The sequence below is a fragment of the Manihot esculenta genome, chromosome 1 (assembly GCF_001659605.2).
Source record: "Manihot esculenta cultivar AM560-2 chromosome 1, M.esculenta_v8, whole genome shotgun sequence".
Lineage (NCBI taxonomy): Eukaryota > Viridiplantae > Streptophyta > Magnoliopsida > Malpighiales > Euphorbiaceae > Manihot > Manihot esculenta.
The window spans coordinates 28,449,277-28,467,900 of record NC_035161.2 but is presented as its reverse complement, the minus strand read 5'-3'; the positions used below and the strand labels follow the sequence as shown (position 1 = coordinate 28,467,900).

The 18,624-nt window shown below is 28.2% G+C and overlaps 2 protein-coding genes across 5 annotated transcripts; both read right to left on the bottom strand.

Moving 5' to 3' along the window:
- Positions 1-918: 918 nt before the first annotated feature.
- LOC110619894 (VAN3-binding protein) lies at positions 919-3,571 on the bottom strand. Of its 4 annotated transcripts, none has more exons than XM_021763438.2 (6): positions 3,090-3,571; positions 2,402-2,804; positions 1,918-2,296; positions 1,663-1,836; positions 1,417-1,524; positions 919-1,314 (listed from the first exon to the last, which is right to left on the bottom strand). In XM_021763438.2, the coding sequence occupies exons 2-6, from the start codon at positions 2,666-2,668 to the stop codon at positions 1,076-1,078; spliced, it is 1,167 nt and encodes a 388-aa protein (XP_021619130.1). In that variant the 5' UTR covers positions 2,669-2,804; positions 3,090-3,571; the 3' UTR covers positions 919-1,075. The 4 variants fall into 4 exon arrangements, with proteins under 4 accessions (XP_021619130.1, XP_021619131.1, XP_021619132.1 ...); XM_021763439.2 differs by having other exon boundaries at positions 2,402-2,791; XM_021763440.2 differs by having other exon boundaries at positions 3,236-3,571.
- Positions 3,572-11,509: 7,938 nt separating this feature from the next.
- On the bottom strand, positions 11,510-12,647 carry LOC110623384 (probable aquaporin TIP-type). The gene is made up of 3 exons (XM_021768311.2): positions 12,432-12,647; positions 12,094-12,344; positions 11,510-12,005 (listed from the first exon to the last, which is right to left on the bottom strand). Exons 1-3 carry the CDS (start codon positions 12,556-12,558, stop codon positions 11,631-11,633), a joined length of 753 nt encoding a protein of 250 aa, XP_021624003.1. The 5' UTR covers positions 12,559-12,647; the 3' UTR covers positions 11,510-11,630.
- Between the last annotated feature and the right edge of the window lie 5,977 nt (positions 12,648-18,624).

Below are 18,624 nucleotides of genomic sequence, written 5' to 3'. Positions count from 1 at the left end.
CATTTCATTAACAAAAATTTGATACCGAAAACATGAATGTATATTAAAATTTTCATCAAATGCATCGAATAGTCAATATTATGTCTCAAATTTATTTTATAAAAATTTTATTTTTCTTTCTAAAAATTTTAATTTCAAGATTTTAGATTCTTATGGAAATTTAATTGAAAAGCGACAATAAAATTTATTCGGGTATTATAGTGAAACTTGACTTTGTTCACATCTTTGCATTTGCATCCTTTTTCTTTTGGGTGGGAAAAGAGAAGCTTGGCATCCAAAAATATGTACGAACGGAGGAATAAAGAGAATTTCATTAGAATTTGTGAAAAAAAATTGAGAAATTTCACTTAATTTTGTATTTAATAGCAAAATAAAAAGTGAATTAATTTCTACCATTATGATTAAATACCAGTAAAATAAATGAATTTTGTTTTAATCTTTTGATGAGATAAAAAATCAATAATTTGTTTAGTTCAAAAAATATAAAAGAAATATTTATTTATTTAGTCGTATTCATATAAGATGAATCATGACCTGAGCTCAAGAGGCGATTTGAGCCTCCGAGTCCCCAGAAGAAATGAGCTTGCTATGCGATTAGGTTCCTTATAAAATGTGAGATAGCTGAACCTGCTAAGCTTGCATTTCCATTCGCATCCTTAGTTTGCATTTATTTTTTCAGTAAATGCACTAAGTTTGCATTTGCATCCATAGTATGCATTTTTCAAGAATCTTCAGGAATTTTCAACAGTGCCTTTATGAGGTTTCAGCTTTTCTTTCTGTTCCCATATAGAGAGAAGAAAACCCAAAGGACCTTAGGTCTTGGATCGCACCCAGCAATCCATTTTCACAATATTCAAGAATCCAGCAATGTTTGTTCAGCTAGTTCTTTTATATTCCCAGAAAAAAAGGACCAGAATGTGTATTTAGTTTTCTTGTATTATGTATATGTATAAAGGAGAAGAAATTTTATTACATGTATACCATGTTCACATACTGTGTAGATGATCATTAGTGAACTTTCATGTGTTTCTACCGTTTCTTTTGGAGCACAAACAAAAATGAGACACTCAGTGTACTATACGCCATTGCTCAGGCTTAGAAATTCCATGGAGCATTCAGTTGCTTCAACACAGTTGACTCGACGAAGAAGATTTTGAATCCCATCAACCCATCTCTGCTTATGGATCTTGGTTTTGCACTTGAACTCTAGAAGACCCTGTGCAGTTTTAAGCCCAAAATATACTTCTTCAGAGCTTCCCCTTTCTCTTCTATATGGCCATGCTGTTGTCTCATCGCAGACCCCGTAAACAACACCTGCAATCAACAGATCACGTTTAAACTTCAGATTAATAAGAGAGTTTATGCTGAAGAGAGCTGAAAAATGCAGCAAAAATAGAGTCGTGTATAAATGTTTACATTTGTTTTTCTTGGAGAAGGCTCCTCCAACGTGCTTGCTTTTAATCTTGATTATGACCTGTGATTTCTTGTTGATGTAAACTGAAATGTGTTTCCATCGAAGCACTCCTGGAAATTACAAGAATGAACTTATTTAGGCATAGCAGCTAAAATTCCTGAGCAGCAGTTCTGCTCTTGAATTTTTCTTTACCGAGCTTTCAAGCAAAGTCCAAAAATGGAAAAACAGAGGAAGTACAAATTATTAACCTTTTTTTGTATGTTGCAGTACTTCTCCAACGCAGGGAGCCTGTTCTTCCACTTTACCAATGGTGGCAGAACCCCATTGAGTTTCTACTATTCCTCTGTCATAAGGACTAATAGCTGCATTTTTTCTTGCTTCTTTTGGCAATCTTGCTTTTATTGCTGCTTCTCCCCTCAAAGCTACACAAGATCAAAATTCTTCATTAATCAATGTTGAATGATGAAAGAAACATGAAGAACAGTGTAAGATCAAGCAATTACCTGTTGCAGCTGCTGCAGTAAGGGTCATTAGATCGCTTGGACTCTGAATATCGACTGCTGATCTCACAACAGAAGCCACACGATCATGATCAGCTCCAGCTGATTCTGCTAATTCTATACAATGGGATGCCAGGAGTTCTGTAGCTGAGGCCAAAGCCATGCTCATTTTTGAACCAGAACTGCTAGAGTTTCCCGCAGCAGCCACAGCAGCTAAGGCTGCAGCCAGTCCAGCAACAGATACAGCAGAATGCATATGTGCATTTTCCATGCGTGTCTTGTCTTTCTTCTTCACTGTGCTACTGCTAAGCTCCTTGTGGTGGAACCACTTTACTATTGATCCTGTCTTTCTTGAATTTATCGAATTTAAAATCTTCCTTGACTGCAAATTAAGCAACAGAATCAGACCAACAGGAATTGAAATTGATTATCAAAATTTTGAGAATGAAATACGCACATAAACAAGAGAATTTGAAAGGGAACCTACCAACTGCGGTGCAGTTACTGTATCAGCTGGGAACAAATTGGGTTGCTTGTCAGTGAAAGATTGTCTCTGTTTCTGAGCCAAAGCTTTTGAAATTTCTGAAGCAGAAAGACTCCAAGATCTAGATAAGAACTCCATAGGTTCTTTTGGGGTTTCTGGTTGCTGGATTGCTGGAAGCGGTGCCACCGGTTGTTCTTCCTCCAAATAATCCAGCAAAGAACCATGCTTCCAAGCAGAATGAAACCCACCATCCATGTCTTCAATTTGCATCCAAAGCTTCCAATCGAATCAAAAACTCTCTTTTATCTCACCAGAACTTCAACAGTGATGTCAGTTTGAGAAGTCCTTAAGCAAGCACATGGACTAAGCAACGCAGTGTGGAAGATGTGATTTCTATTAAAAACAACTAACATGCAATGAGTTAGACGACTAGCTTTATAGATTGGAAAACACTTGTCTTTTTGTCTGAAGCAAAGTTTCACTTTGACAAAAAAGCAAGCACGTCAAGGCTATAAACTAATATCTTCGTATAGTCAAATGAAACTGTAAAGATTGCAGCTTTGAGTATCGAGTATTTCAGATTCAATACTTGAAAAGAAAAGAAAGAAAAGTTTTCGAAAAGCTCACTTCTCTCCTTTTTGTTTTCTTTAAATTAGACCCATAAATAAAGAGAACTACTTTAATCACTAACCTCCCAACCTCAGAGGCTCCATGCCCATCTAACAATCAAACCCATAGGCCATAACCTCCGTTGAGAACAAAACTTCTTTATACGCAAACGAAAAGATCAAGCAAGAACCTATCTAAGGGGACAAAATAGGTTACAGAAGCACTCACCAAAATCTCGTGCTTTGAACCTCCATGAAATAAGGTTGGGTTTCTAGCTCAACAAAGGAAATCAAAAGGACAGAAAGACAACATGTACAGAATTCACGCAACTCGAAAATTTATATAATTGTAGTTTAATTAAGAAACATAAACAACAACAATATCCTTGATAACCAGGGATTGTTCCTTGGACACTCATGCTATTAAGCACAGGTTTTCTACACAGAAATCTGGGATTTATGTAACATTTATTGGTTTTTTGACTTGGTAGGTACTACTAGATTTTTTTTTTTCAGTAAGGAGTTGAAGGGTGAGGACTCGAATATGGATGTAATTTATTTATAAACTCGACAAGCGTTCTTATTTTAGTGTTTATATAAGATTAGTTTCATGTTCTCTATTTGGTAGCATTCATTTTGTAAATAAAAAATTTGAATTATTTTGTTCATAATCTTGAATTAACATAAAGCGGATGTTGAAGTAGTTTCAATTACTTGGATGGTTGTGTAGATTATTTGTTGTGGGCTTTGGGTGGTTGGCACTTGGCACATGGCATTTTGAAACTTGAAGGTCAGTACAGGATCAGCCACTGACCATGGCATGATCTTTCGCTGGACGGTGGGGACAGTTTAGGAGCGAGTCTCTCTCTCTTTCGAGTTCCCGCTGCTTTTCTCAGCCGCGACTCAAATGCATGTCCCTGTTCCCTATTTTGTACGCTTCTAGCCGAGAAATTATTATGAGCGCCTCTAATAACACCTCATCACGTTGCAGTGGTATACTCAACGAATAATACTATAATAAATTATTTTATTATCTAAAATTAATTATTAAATTAATTTGAGATGAAATTAAATTTATTAAGTTTTATTTTTTATAAAAAAAATAAAATAATTAAATATATAATATAATCATAATTACATTATGCTTTTTTACCACTTTATACCAAACGTGCGAGGAAATGAAGTTTTGGATTTTTAACCTTCATGTTTCCCACTAATAAGAAATTGTAACCTTTTGCATTTCTCAATAATTGGGATAAATTGAGATGGTGACGATTCATGCATTAAATTATTGATTACACGTCTGATACGTACAAGGTAAGATCATTCCAATTAAAATCTCGACTCTATTCCTTGCTTCTGCTACGCATTGCCAATATTTATATGTAAATAATTGCAGCACTTGTCTTTTAATTCACTATTTTTTAATATGTTCATGTGTATAAAAAAATTAATTATTTAATATTTGTTTGGTATTTATTACTATTTAACTTTTATATTTTAAAAATTGAACTATTACATCTTCGTTAAATCATATGGTAGGTTGAAATGAGAGGTCACTTGGTAATTTTGAATTTCAAATAAAATGTAATGGACACACCGACACAGATTGATGGGCTGTATGGCATTGCAATTGGTAGAGGATTTTCCATTATTGGAAGCTTCGTGTTTGTATTGGAAACAAACAAATGGGACATATTTCTTGTGATATGGGTAGCTTCCTCAAGGGCCACTTCCAGTCTCAGCCAAACAGATCACTAATCCTGGGAGATTGAAATCTATCTCATTAATTATTAATAATAAACAATCCAGTGATCTCCTTATCTTCGAGAACTGATCAGAAAAGGGCCCTTACAGTTTTGCATTTATGCATATGAAAATGACAATTTCCTTTGATGTACACGATTCGACCATACCAGTCTGTACTTTTGCTCTTATCTCTAATTAATTATAATCTGAAAACTCAGATTAAATTATTCAAAATACACAACTTAATTACAAATTTTTTCTAAAACAAAAAACTTACTTACAAATTCTTTTTATTCAACGTAAAATTTACACTTAAAGGTATTATATAAACAATTTCATAATTTTAAATTTTTGTAACAACTTAAAATTTACAATTAAAGGATTTAAATATTTATTAATATAGTATTTACATTTAAAAATAAAAAATATATATATAACAATTTAAATTCAATATAACTAGGTTAATTAATTAATAAAAATATAATTTAAAGCAAATTTAAATTTATTAAATTTTAATTTAGTTATATAAATAAAAAGATAATTTTATAATTTTTTAAAGATAACTTATATTTTAGTCTCTAAATTTTAGTATTATTAATAGATTGATCCTTTATTTTAAAAATTAAATACTTAAATTTTTCTATAATCAGTCCGTTTAAATTATAAGTCCATCCATCTATTTTTACCGTTAAAAATATAGAAATGTCTTTATTATTTTTTTTAAATGCATAAACTATACTTACATTTTTTAGTTTTAACATAATTAATTATATTGATCGATTCCTGTATTTTTAAAATCGTACACTTAAATTTCTTTATAATCAGTCTGTTCTCATCTATTATAATTTAAACATTTTGATCTTTCATTTTTATTTAAAAAAACACTTAAAGCTCCATTAATTTTATTTATCTCATTTAACTAATTTTTAACATATTTTGTTCTTTAATTTTTATTTATTAAAATATTTTAATATTTATAATTTCAAAACTTTCAAAAAAATATTTACAATTTTAACTATTTTTAAGTAATATTAAGTAATCTTTAAGTAATATTAAGTAATCTTTAAATAGGTTGAAAACTTTTATAAATAGTATTTTGGAGAGAAATTGTTCTTTCAAAAAAAGTTTAACCATCTACTAATTTTGAACTAATATCCATAATGGACAGAAAAATGAGCTTTTCTTAAATCATGTAAAACTTTAAAAATAAATCTCAAATCATATAACCACCAAAAAAACTTTTAGATTCAAGTGGGCAACAAATTTATTCAATACTTTAAGTGTCGAACAAGCTTCTTCACTAATAATGCTGGCGAAGAAAAACTTGTTCGAGATTAACAATGTTGAACAAGCTCGTCAGCAACAAAAGCTAACGTGTCGTGGGACACGTTGGCTCCGTCTGGTAACAAAGATACCGAATGAAGCCACATCAGCTTTGATTGACCCTTAAAGGGTCAATAAGTGCATCTCTGCGCTCTCTGACACTATGATTGACCTGTCGATTGATGGGTCCGGCACTTACAATGCCGGACGCTTTGTTTAGTGGTGAAAAACTCTTTCCTTTTTATTTTTTCTCTAATATACTCCTTAACTTATACGATTTTTCAATTTATTTTATTTTATTACTAGATATATCTAAAACTCCTTTTTTTTAAAAAAAAATATGCATGTTTAGTTTTATATATATATACATAGACCAATTTCACACGATGGTGAATAAATATATGACGTGATAACAATAAATATGTCTAAATCTTTGAATGACATGACGAAATGATTTTCTTTTATATATATATATATATATATAAAGATTTTTAGTTGTGTTTTGGTAAGATGAAATAATAATTTTCTTTTATTTTTTAGATTGAAAATTTATATAATTATGATTTAGTGTATAGTAAGAAAATCCTTTCATCATGTCATTCAAAAATTTAGACATGTTTGTTGTCATCACGTCATATATTTGTTCACCATCGTGTGAATTGGTCAATTACTCTAAATTTATTTCAACTGCCCAATCATATTATTCAGGGTGCATCTTTTGAATATTATCCATAGTCTCGTAAAACTTTCTCTTCTGGTTTTGATTTGCTGATATAAATGACAAGGTCATTAAACTAAAATTATTATCAGCAAAATGTGACATTAAATAGATAAAGAAAATTGTATTAAAAACATAACACTTACCTACCATACACAACGATTCTTTTATTGCAGCATTTTTTAATGTTTTATTGTAATTATTCAATACATGTCTTATGTAGTAATAATAATAACCGGCTGGAGGTTGTCACCAATCATTCCGCTATGCCTTAATAATTCCAGCATGACGATTTGAAATTACATACAAATCTTCTCTATTGGTCACAATTATCCTTATACAGTCCATAAATTATGACCAATTGTTACCGTATTCCTTATTAATAATAACAAAAGCTAGGGAAAAGAGTTATTATTTCCATCAAGTGTGGTTACACATAGTATACGCCCGGTATATTTTCTATATAGGAATATCCTATCGATTAAGATTACAAGTTGGCAATGTTTAAACCTCTCAATCGATTGCTTAAAAGTCTAAAACATTCAGTCAAATACATGACACATCGAATTTAATATTTCATTTATTCAATGTGCATTTTTCTCAATCATTATACTATTTCAGAATTGAAATGATGAAGACCTGTTATGAATCTACGTAACCGACTATATGATTCGTCCCAACTCTCATAAAACTTTGCAATTGTTTTTTATTTTGCTTCCTATATTTTTTTATAAAACGACTTATACCCAAATTTATCTCTCATTTCTACTTGTAAGGCTGCAATTTTTATATCAGGTTGTTATTCAATCAATGCAAAGATAAATAAACATAAAATTTTTATCCAATTGGCTATGATTTTTCGACAATTGAGGATTTGTACATGTGTGCAGTGCACTATATCTCGTAATTTTTCATATATTCTCTCTTTCTTTTTTCGATGCTCGAAGCCTTCATGCACAATCATTATCTTTATCTCTACACTTTATAGAATATGTCATCCCTCTAGTATAATGGTAGCAAAATTAATGATGACAGCTAAGCTGATATTTTTTTACGGCCGCAGCCACTGCATCTCTTGAAAAAAAATATCATCCAACTGAAAACACTTTAAATGGATTCCAAAAAGAACAAACTTCTGGCTTATTTTAGGGATCCATCCTTAGTAAATTAAAATTTATTTTTGAGTATGGAGGAGGATAAACAACATGCACAATATGATTAGTAAAGTGAGTGTAGTATTAATGCATACTTAAACTATCCTCCTCGCCATCATCATCATCATCATCCTCAGTAGACATCTATAAATTATCATCATCATCATCCTCATCCTATACTTTATCAGATAAATTATTCGACCACCTCCAAGACTATCAGATAGAGGAGGGAGCTGTGGTTTTGTAACATTAGAATTGACAGTTGGAACTAATTCAGCACTATAAATGTCGAACAAGCTATTGGACATGTTCTGCACTTCTAGTGATGGACAAATACCCATTGAACATGTTCGGCACTTCTAGTGCCGGACTAATATTTGCAAGGCATGATCGGAATCTTAGATGTCGAACATACCATGTATGCAACATCATAAGCTTCCGTGTACTGATGTGGCATGAGAGTTAGTTGTTCAATACTTTGACACCCATGGTGTCAATCTTGCTTATTCGACAGTATGACTGTCGAACAAGTAGGTTTGACACACTGAATTTGAAAGTTAGTTTTCGGATTGCATAATTTGAAATATATTTTTTACATTCTGAATGATTTAAAAAAAGTTCTAGAATAACTGTAATTTTAGACATATTAAATATAAAGGGATTTATAGATTTAGTTTTAAAAATATAAGTACTGATCCGTCAATTATACTAAAATTTAAAGATCAAAATGTAATTTATATAATATAAAAGTTCTCGCATGTATTGAAAATGATTTAAGTGTTCATAAGGATATTTTAAAAATTTAAAATATTTATTCTCTCTTTGACTATTTAACTAACGAAATTATGAATGAAAAAATTCATAATTTAAACGAATTTATTATATAGAAATTTAAATATTTAATTTTAGAAATATAGAAATCGATGTATTAATTATGTTAAAATTTAAAACTTAAAGTATAATTTGCTTTTTTTAAAAAACATATATATATATATGAAAACCTAAAAATAATAATTTATTAAAATAAACTTATATTCAATATACTCTCATTTAAAAACTTTTGTCAGTTCATTTAGGCTTGTCACTGACATTTTGAGTTAGTGATACACATTTTGAACTAATTTGAAAAGAAAGTTTAAAGATCACAAGCAAAAGCTAACTTTAGTATCCTCTGATTATGCGCGTGGGACCTTCATGGACTAAAGTAGATAATAGCACCAGTCCACTGCCCTGCTAGCTAGTTAGCTTTACGCATCTCACTTCCACAACGTTCTGTCTATTCACGGCTCATGCTACACTTAGCAGCAAACTGTATGCATGAGGCAGATTTCTTGCTTTTTATATTCAAATCTTCAACGGAAATCAATCGTAGAAGATGCCTGTCGTTTGGGCAGTGATCTTGAAAGCCTCTATTGTGTGTGTGCGAGCCCGTAAGCGTGCCTATATGCTAAGGTCAATTTGGATTGCAAACTGGTAAAAAATAACTCTTAATTCATATAAATTTAAATATTTATAAATTTTAAAAATGTAATTAAATTTTATATAGTTGAATTTTAAAATATTTAAATTTGATTTATATAAATTTATACGGAATTTAAATTTAATTTTCTTATAACATTAATATTAACCTATTTAACGAAACTATTTATAAATCTATTTATTAGACTATTCATGAATTTGAAAACAAATCGAGATCAAAAATTTTAACGAATAAAATATTGTGAAGTTTAAGTTTAGCTCGTGTATTAAATGAGTTTACAAATTCAATTTGAGTTGATTTGTTTAGAAATTAAATTGAGTTTGATCGAAATTTTATTTTATTAAGTTTAATTTTAAATAGTTTAGTAAAAGTTTGATTCATTACATTTTTATAGTGTGTCCATCCAATTTTAAAAAATCTTATTTAATCTGTCATAAAATACTTTAAATAATTAAAAATATTTTTAAAATATAATTTATATAAGCATTTTACATTGATAACAGTTTATTGATTCCATTTCAGTTAAAAAAAACTGTTTATTGATTATAATTAGGATTTAATTAATTAAATAGCGATGCTTAGAAAAAAAAAATAGTATTGAGGTTTACTTATGTTCAGGAGATATCTTCAAGCTCAGCGGCTCTCTTAGCTTTTTGAGTGTTGATGCGCACTACTCTTCATTTGATTTAGCTCCTGATAGGTAAGGTTAATTTTAGTCCAAAGCTTGTCTTGCTAATTTCATACGAATTCATTAAAAATTTTGGTAATCCAAATAAAATATAAATAAAATTTCAAAGCATATGATTAAGCTCTTAGACTGGTGTGTACTGGAGTTAATTTCTCTTTCCCTTTTCATTTTCCTCTTTAATTTCCCCGGCGGTCCACTTACCGAATGATTCAGAATTTCCTCAATTATTGTGCCATGGCCCCTACATTTTCTCACCATCTCAAAGCCTGTACAGAATAATCATAAAAACAGTGCACATAAAGAAAAATGCACAGAAGAAGTTTCGGAAAAAAAAAAAACTATGGCAGATTTCAAAATAATGTTTATTTAATGTTTTTTTGCGAAAGATATTTCATTACTAGAAAAGGTCGAGGCCCAGTACAATTAATGTCCAACGAGGCCATAGAATTACAAAGTAAAAATAAAAGAAGTCCAAAACTCTAGTCCAGAGCCTATACAGCTAAGAACCCAAATAGACAAAAAATAATAATTAGTCTCAGATTTGGATTTGACCTGGGAATAAGGTCTGAGGCTTAGAAAATACAACGTCATTGCAACCTTGCAACTACCTGAGAAGGCTTCATCGCAAGGCACCAAGGTATCAAATAGCTGAAAGGTTACAAGAGGCACCAAAATTAAAACCAGAAGCAACAAACTCTTCACAGCCGTCCAAAATTCAAAGAAAAGTAGGGCTTAAGAAGAGAGACAAGCACAAAACACTTTGGCATGTCAGACAGACAATAAAGGCAAGGCATGGTAGAGCTCATCGAAGCAACCCAATAATGAGGAGGCGTTATTAGCATCCCAAAAATATATCAGTCATCAGAAGAAGATCGTCTCTCCAAAAAGCTCTACAGCCCTTTGCAATAGATTATCGAACATCATTATAATGAGAAAGGGCTTACATGCAACCACCAAATGTCAGAGCTTCCTAACCAAACATGCAAGCTAAGAAAAACAAAGAGAACTTCCTTTTTAACCAAACAAAGGATTATTTTACGACTCATAGTGCCAACAAGAGCTTAGGTGCTCAATTTCTAAATCCAAGACTAATAGAACACTAATTGGCAATCATACGCCAAGTTGGATTCTATTCTATTAGAGGCCTTTATTAATTTAAGCCCACACAACCGCCCAATATTACTCTTGTTTCTTTATTTTAATACTAAAAAGTGAAATTAGTTTAGACAGCTGCATGAATTTTTTCAATTAAAAAAATATATTAACTTTACGTTCTAGCTTTATATTGTTGGTAAGTCGATTTATTTTATCTTAATAATTGAAATCTTATTTGAAAAAACAATAACCACAAATTCAAACAGCTAAATGAAAAATATACTAACAAGAAGAAATCAGATAATAATTTACATTTTCATTATTATGAAGCACAAACTCAAGTTCAAGCCCAAACCCACAAGTAAAAGAGCAGATGATCATGAGACAACGGAAGCAAACAAAATGCCGACAAATAATCTAGGCATAGTCTTCAGAAGAAGGGGCTGGGACATAAGACCCAATGAAAATCTGACCATAAACAACCCCAGCCAACCCACCACCGATTAATGGCCCAACCCAGTAGATCCAGTTCTGTGAGAAATCTCCACTAACCACAGCTGGCCCGAATGATCGGGCCGGGTTCATCGAACCGCCGCTAAATGGCCCGGCAGCTAAGATGTTTGCCCCAACTATGAACCCAATTGCAATTGGTGCTATAATTCCCAAATTGCCCTTCTTGGGATCAGCAGCTGTGGCATAAACTGTGTACACCAGTGCAAAGGTTATGACAATCTCCATTACTACTCCTTCAAAAGCATTCATGCCATATGCCACTCCATGTGTTGGGACACTCTGCCGAATAAAAAAAATTTTTATTTAATATTTAATTTTTTGGAAATAATTTCTTTTTAAAAAAAATTATGAATTTAAATTCTTATACCTTGCCATTGGTGACGAATTGGAGAAGGAGACAGGCTACGGTGGAGCCAAGGCACTGGGCAATCCAATAGAAAATGCCAGTTAAGATTGTGATGTTGCCTCCGACAGCCAATCCTAAAGTGACAGCTGGATTCAAGTGTCCACCTGAGATATTGGCTGCAATGGCTACCCCAACAAACAGTGCAAAAGCATGAGCCACCGCTACAGCCACCAGCCCAGGTGGGTCTAGAGCTGCATCTGCTGTAAGCTTACCTGAAATTTATTTATTAATTAAATTATATTAATAATACGTCTAAATAATTTTTCTAATAATAATAAATAATATTATTTCTGACTTACTGTAAGCAATAGCAGAGCCAACACCAGCAAACACAAAAAGAAGAGTAGCAATAAACTCAGATAGATAAGCCTTGATGGAACCAACACTGAAAGAGTCTCCAAAACTACCGAAATCTATCCTCGCCATTTTCGCTAACGACTTCAATATGAATCAGAGACTATTGCACTATTGGCTATGTAGCACAAGACCTTATCACAAAGTGTATGTTATATTATCCCACCACTATGAATGCTTATATAGTGGTCGGAGTAGGTTCTATAAGAATGAACGTTGCCGGCACCGGCCATGGACCCATACATTACTTCATTGCCACTATATCATTGGGTCCCACAGACCGCCTTTGATTTGATTAATGAACACTTTGATCAACATTAAGGATGTAAGACAATGAACTTAACTAGTAATTAATGAAACATTGACGATGCACTACATTTATATATTGCACTAGATTAATGATTAAGGGCTAACGTCATTTTCATTTGTATTAAATAGAATAGAGAAATGGAGGGCATTGGATTTTCTCGCCCACCAAACAATATTTATTAGCTTCGATCAAAGAATTGGTGTATGGGTTTAGGTTTTATCTCATCATGATGATGATTGATTATTTGAGGATGGATGATTGTGATGTACGTGTCGATTATATGAAATTTTTGAATTGAATTATAATTTAATTCATAAAAATATAAATATATTTAAAATTTGAGAAAAAAAAAACTACATATATATAAAATCCATGGATTATAATGTTGTTTGCACTTTGTATGTGGGTTAGTTAGATTGATGGATATTTTAATTAAGGATAGCTTTTAAAATAATTAAAATGTGTGGTTGGGAATCAAAGTTCCACAAAAAAAAACTTTATTAAAAGGTATATACTTTTTCAAGCACGGCTTAGCCGACCAAAGGATGGAAAAGCTTAATTTTATTTTTATATTGTGGGAAATAATTAATGTTTAATGGAAGTTTTGTTTATAAAACATTAAATAATTTATATTTATTCTCAATGATAAGCACCTAGCTTTTATATATATAAATTATTCAACGTTAAAAATCTACTGATTCGACTGATTTATATTTATATCGAATAAATTTATTAAAAAATTAAAATATTTTTTTAAAACATTTTAAAAATTTCTGTATTTAAAAATTTAAATTCGATATCTCTAATTAAAAAATACGCATCTCACTTTTACATGTATATTATAATATCTCTTTTATATATATATTGATTATACAGCTGTTTGTTTTATTTTATATAAACTAACATACAACTACTCAAGCTTATGAATTATTTGTAAGCTATAATTATTTATAATTTTAAAAAATTATATATGTAATTAAAATATTTATAAATAGCTTATAAATGGTTGACAACTTGATATATTTAATAATAAATAATACAAAAATATATTTATTATTAAAATTATTAAACTAATATTAAAAAATATTTGGTAATATTTTAAAAAAAATAATAAGAGTAATATAATAATTTATTTATTCAAACTATGTTATAGGTTTAATATGTATAAGTATCAAAATATAAAGTCCATCCTCTCAACTTTAATATGAATATAATTGAAAAATTAATAAAAAATTATGTTTTTTAATATGTATAAAAAAATAAATAAAAATTATGAAATGGAAAAAATAATTAAATATATTAATAATTTTATTAAAAATAAAATTTAATAAACTTAAATTTGCTTTCAACTAACCGCACAAGTCACTTTCAATGTAAATTTTCTCTGATTGTCCCTCTGCGACTGATATCTCGCTTTTTTTTCTTTTTTAAATTTTTTTATTTTTTTTATTAAAATTCGATAATTTTCAAATAGTTAATGAATTGAAAGATTTGATTATTAGTTATAAGCCGAATGTTTTATTTTTTATAAAAATAAAAGTTTTAGCTCGCCATACTGTTTGCCTTTTAATAGCTGCATTTTTATGAACTATTTGCAAGTGATTCAATTTTTTCAATATTTACATTTAGATATTTCTGAACTCAATTTGATTTTGAATGATTATAAATTTTTATTAGACCATGTTAGATGGGTTTGTCGTCATATTATTATACCTGTTCATATTTTCACTAGAGAATTTATTACATATGATCATTTTTCTATTTGAGATAATATTTCTGTTTGAGATAATATTTCTCTTTCATATAATTTTATTAATATAATAAATAATTTTGCTTTAAAAAAAAATAATCGCACAAGTAATAAACACTAAGTGGTAGTGTGAATTTAGATAATTATTTATATATTTTGTAATAATTTATTGTATTATTGTTAACTAGTATACCACCTTAATTTAATAAGATGGTATTCAAAGTCCGTGCAATAATTTGCTCAAAATGAAATCAATTCTTTTCTCACATGGTATAGCTGAGGTTGTTAGCTTGAGCCAGTGACAGTTGTAGCAGAAGAGATCCTTCTCGCATTATTTTGTATATCCAAGCAGCTTCATGGATGAATAGAATTACAATTTTCTCATTTTTTTTTCAATTAATTCAAAAAGCTTAATATTTATGTTTAATTACATTTTAATTTAATTTTAATTTAATTCACTCGATCTATATATTTTGATATAATTTTTGTTAATTTTTAAAATTTTAAATTTAATAATTTACGTAGTAATTTAATAATTTAGATAGCGTGTAACGTATATTATTATTAATTTATATTTAATTAAATGATATATTTAATTTTAAAAATAATAATAATCTAAATATATAGAACGACAATTTTAAATGATAGATAAATTTTATTTTGTATTAGTAATTATAATATTTTATAATAAATATATTATTTTTAATTATTTTATATACTGCTATTTTAAATTAAATAACATATATATTATAAAATATTTATAATTATTATGGTAAAATAAAATTTATCACAGTTAAAAATGTAAATTAATAATTAAATTATTTATTTTTAATTTTAATTTTAAAAATTAATTAAAATTACACTCAAATATAAACTTTGAATTTAGATAAATATTTGAATTAAAATATAAAATAATATAAATATTAAATTTTTTTAGTCAATGACCAATTAAAAAAAAAGTAACACTTGGCATATCACTTAAATTATTAAATTGCTATATAAATTATTAAATTTATAAATTTATAAATCAGCTAAAATAAATTTAAAATAGTTGAGTAATTAAATTAAAATTAAAATAATTAAATTAAAATATAAATAGGCGTAAATATTAATTTTTTTAAATCATTGATTTTATTTTTTTTAATAACCATTGATTTAAAAGAAAAACACTTATGTAGTATAAAATAATATTAAATTCATATAAAATTTTATTTATTTATATTATACATTCCTATTAACTCAATTTAAATAATAATTGTCCGATTAATAAAAAAAATATTTATTAAAATATGTTCATGTTAAATTTTAATAAGTGAGATGAGAAGATAGAATCTCATCCTCTTTTAACTATTAGTTAATGACAGAGTGGCTTTTAAATTTATAAAGAAATTGTTTTGCTGTGTGGGAATGAATTTGGATTAATCGAATTAATAAATTTAAAATAATAAATAATATAAAATTAAATATGCACTTGGTAATTTTAGATTAAAATTGAGGGTTGAAGAACTCATAGAAATGAGAATGATCGTTGCCTGAATTTTAGAGGATCATTTTCTTAATTTTGATTATCATTTTAATTGATGCAATTTGAGTGAATCTATTAATAATTTGAGATTTTTTTATCTAACACAGTTAAATTTTATTAATAAAATATAATTTGTTCTGTAATATTTAATAAAATTTATATTATAGTCTCAATATTTTTAAATTTAATCCTGTAAATTTTATTTAATCAATAAAATAATTTCTTGATTTAAATTTTACATTTTTAATTAAATTTAATCCATATAATTTTTATAGATTGGTCTTTAATATAATATTATAAATTAATCTCTCTATTTATTAAATTTTAATATCTTATATATAAAAAAATTAAATAAAATTAAATATTTTTAAAATGAATATAACTAAAAAATAATAAAAATGTTGTTTTTTTTAATATGTGTGAAAAAATAAAATAAATAAAAATTATGAGTCAAAAAATATATATATATTAATTAGGTTATTTAATTTTCATATTTCATTTTAATGAATTAGCCTCCATTATTTTGCCACAATTTATATGTGAATAATATTTGAAAAGTAAGTTTTTATTCAACAAAGTAATTTATTTTGTATTGTTTAGTTGTAATTGTTAATTTTTAATTATATTTATTGTATACAGAGTGTAACAATATTAATAAGATTTTTAAAATTTATAGATGAATTTCTTTTAATTAAATTTACTGAATATGTCAAAAACTTGAAGAAAAAAAAAGAAAGAGAGAGCCCATCTCAATAAAGCAATGAAGTACGTTTGCCTCTAAAGTTGGTGTATGTGCATTAAATGAAAGGTGAATGCATCCCATCAATCTATTTCCAATTACCTACCATTCAACACAATCGCATTTATTTGGGTCTTCCCTTTATAATGTTCAAAAATTATTATATTTAACCACGTGTTAAATTGAGTAATTTGATATTTATTTTATTTAAATAAAATTAAAATATTTATTTTTATAAATAAAAATAAATATATAATGAGAATATTTTATTATTTAATGGGCTAATTTGATGCAAAAAATTTAGTATTAATGCAATAGGTTAAAAATATCACTTGTTAAAAAAAAATAATTTATAATATAGTCTGATAACCGTCAAGCCTTGCATCTCTTTGAGTCGAATCGAGGTCCGTAAGAGCCTATCAAGTCTCGAGTTTGAAGCGCCCCTCGACAGATCTGTCTAGCTGATTCAGTCCAAATTCCAATACAAATGATGGGCGGAGCTGCCCGAAAGCCCAAGCCTAGAAAGCTGAAGCTCGGCTTGGTACTCTGACAAGAGGAAAAACAGCAGGTCCAATCATTTCGCAGCCCTATCCACTCGCGCCCGCCGAAATGAATTAAATGGTCGCTTGACATGGAGAGAGCCTCTGAAGTATCTGTACGTACGGACCCATGTAACAGGAGAGGTGGTTCGGTAGAAGAGAGGCCGTTACACGTCGCTAGCGGACAAGCGAGAAGAGAGCATAAAGAATGAGGCACACCTTCTTGTTGGTGAGACAAGCTTATACACACAAAAATCTTATTCTTTGGATCTCAAATCATCATAGTCTGAAAAATTTAATAAATTTATAGACTAGTTTTTATCATTTTAATACTTCATTTGTTTTATAATTTTTGTCTATTTTATTTTTATACGTTTATTAAAAAATATTTTTTTTATTAATTTTTTAATTCTACTTAGAAAAATTGAAGGCAATTACGGTGTTTTTTTTCTTTCAAATAAGTTATGCAAAAATAAATGAAGCTATAAGAGATTGTAAATTTTTAATTACTAGCTAGGGTAACTCTCTGTTTTCATTTATTATAACCAAATAACTAATTGTAATTTTTTTGACAAAAAAAAAGTTAACTACGTTGATTTTGTAAAAATGTTTTTTCATATTTTCTTGTTATTTGAAATATTTAGAAAAAATTAATTAAAAAAATATTTTCTCATTTAAACTAAAAATTAAATCATTTCCGAGAAATTCTCTTTATAAAATATGAGATATTTTTTATATTTTAAAAATTTTATTAATACCTCAACATATAAATTCATTTATATATTTTATTTTTTAAATTAAAGTACCGTTTATTTATCAAAAATATTATTTTGATGAAAAAAACTTTTTCAAATAATTTAAGGTTTCATGCTTTTGCCATGAGCTGGCCCATAACCATGTCTGGTGTGTTTCAATTATTCAAAGCATGAACGTAACTGTAAATGCTGTCACTGCAAGGAAATCTGCCTTTTCTCCTTTCTATTCACTAAGTTTACGTTTTTTTACGTTTTAGGATATTCACTATTTAATTCTTAAATATTATCATTATTAATAAATTAATTTTTATATTTTTAAAAATTTATTAAAATATTTTTATTTTTTTATAAAAAAATAATATTTCCATTCTGTTTTCTGTTAAAAATAAAAAAAAAATAAAAAAAAAATTTAAAATCCAATTTTATCTATATTTTTAAAAATTTATTAAAATATTTTTATATTCTTAAATATATTAAAATATTTTTTTTATTTTTTATTTCCATCGACAATAAAATAGTA

What these genes read in the sequence shown, in the direction of transcription:
- LOC110619894 (XM_021763438.2), bottom strand. Translation starts at nt 2,668, where the DNA reads ATGCAAATTGAAGACATGGATGGTGGGTTTCATTCTGCTTGGAAGCAT. An exon ending in CAGTAACTGCACCGCAGTTG is followed by an intron (nt 2,297 to 2,401) that starts GTAGGTTCCCTT and finishes CTTAATTTGCAG; the next exon opens with TCAAGGAAGATTTTAAATTC. An exon ending in TACTGCAGCAGCTGCAACAG is followed by an intron (nt 1,837 to 1,917) that starts GTAATTGCTTGA and finishes GATCTTGTGTAG; the next exon opens with CTTTGAGGGGAGAAGCAGCA.
- LOC110623384 (XM_021768311.2), bottom strand. Translation starts at nt 12,558, where the DNA reads ATGGCGAGGATAGATTTCGGTAGTTTTGGAGACTCTTTCAGTGTTGGT. An exon ending in TGGCTCTGCTATTGCTTACA is followed by an intron (nt 12,345 to 12,431) that starts GTAAGTCAGAAA and finishes AATAAATTTCAG; the next exon opens with GTAAGCTTACAGCAGATGCA. An exon ending in AATTCGTCACCAATGGCAAG is followed by an intron (nt 12,006 to 12,093) that starts GTATAAGAATTT and finishes TTTATTCGGCAG; the next exon opens with AGTGTCCCAACACATGGAGT.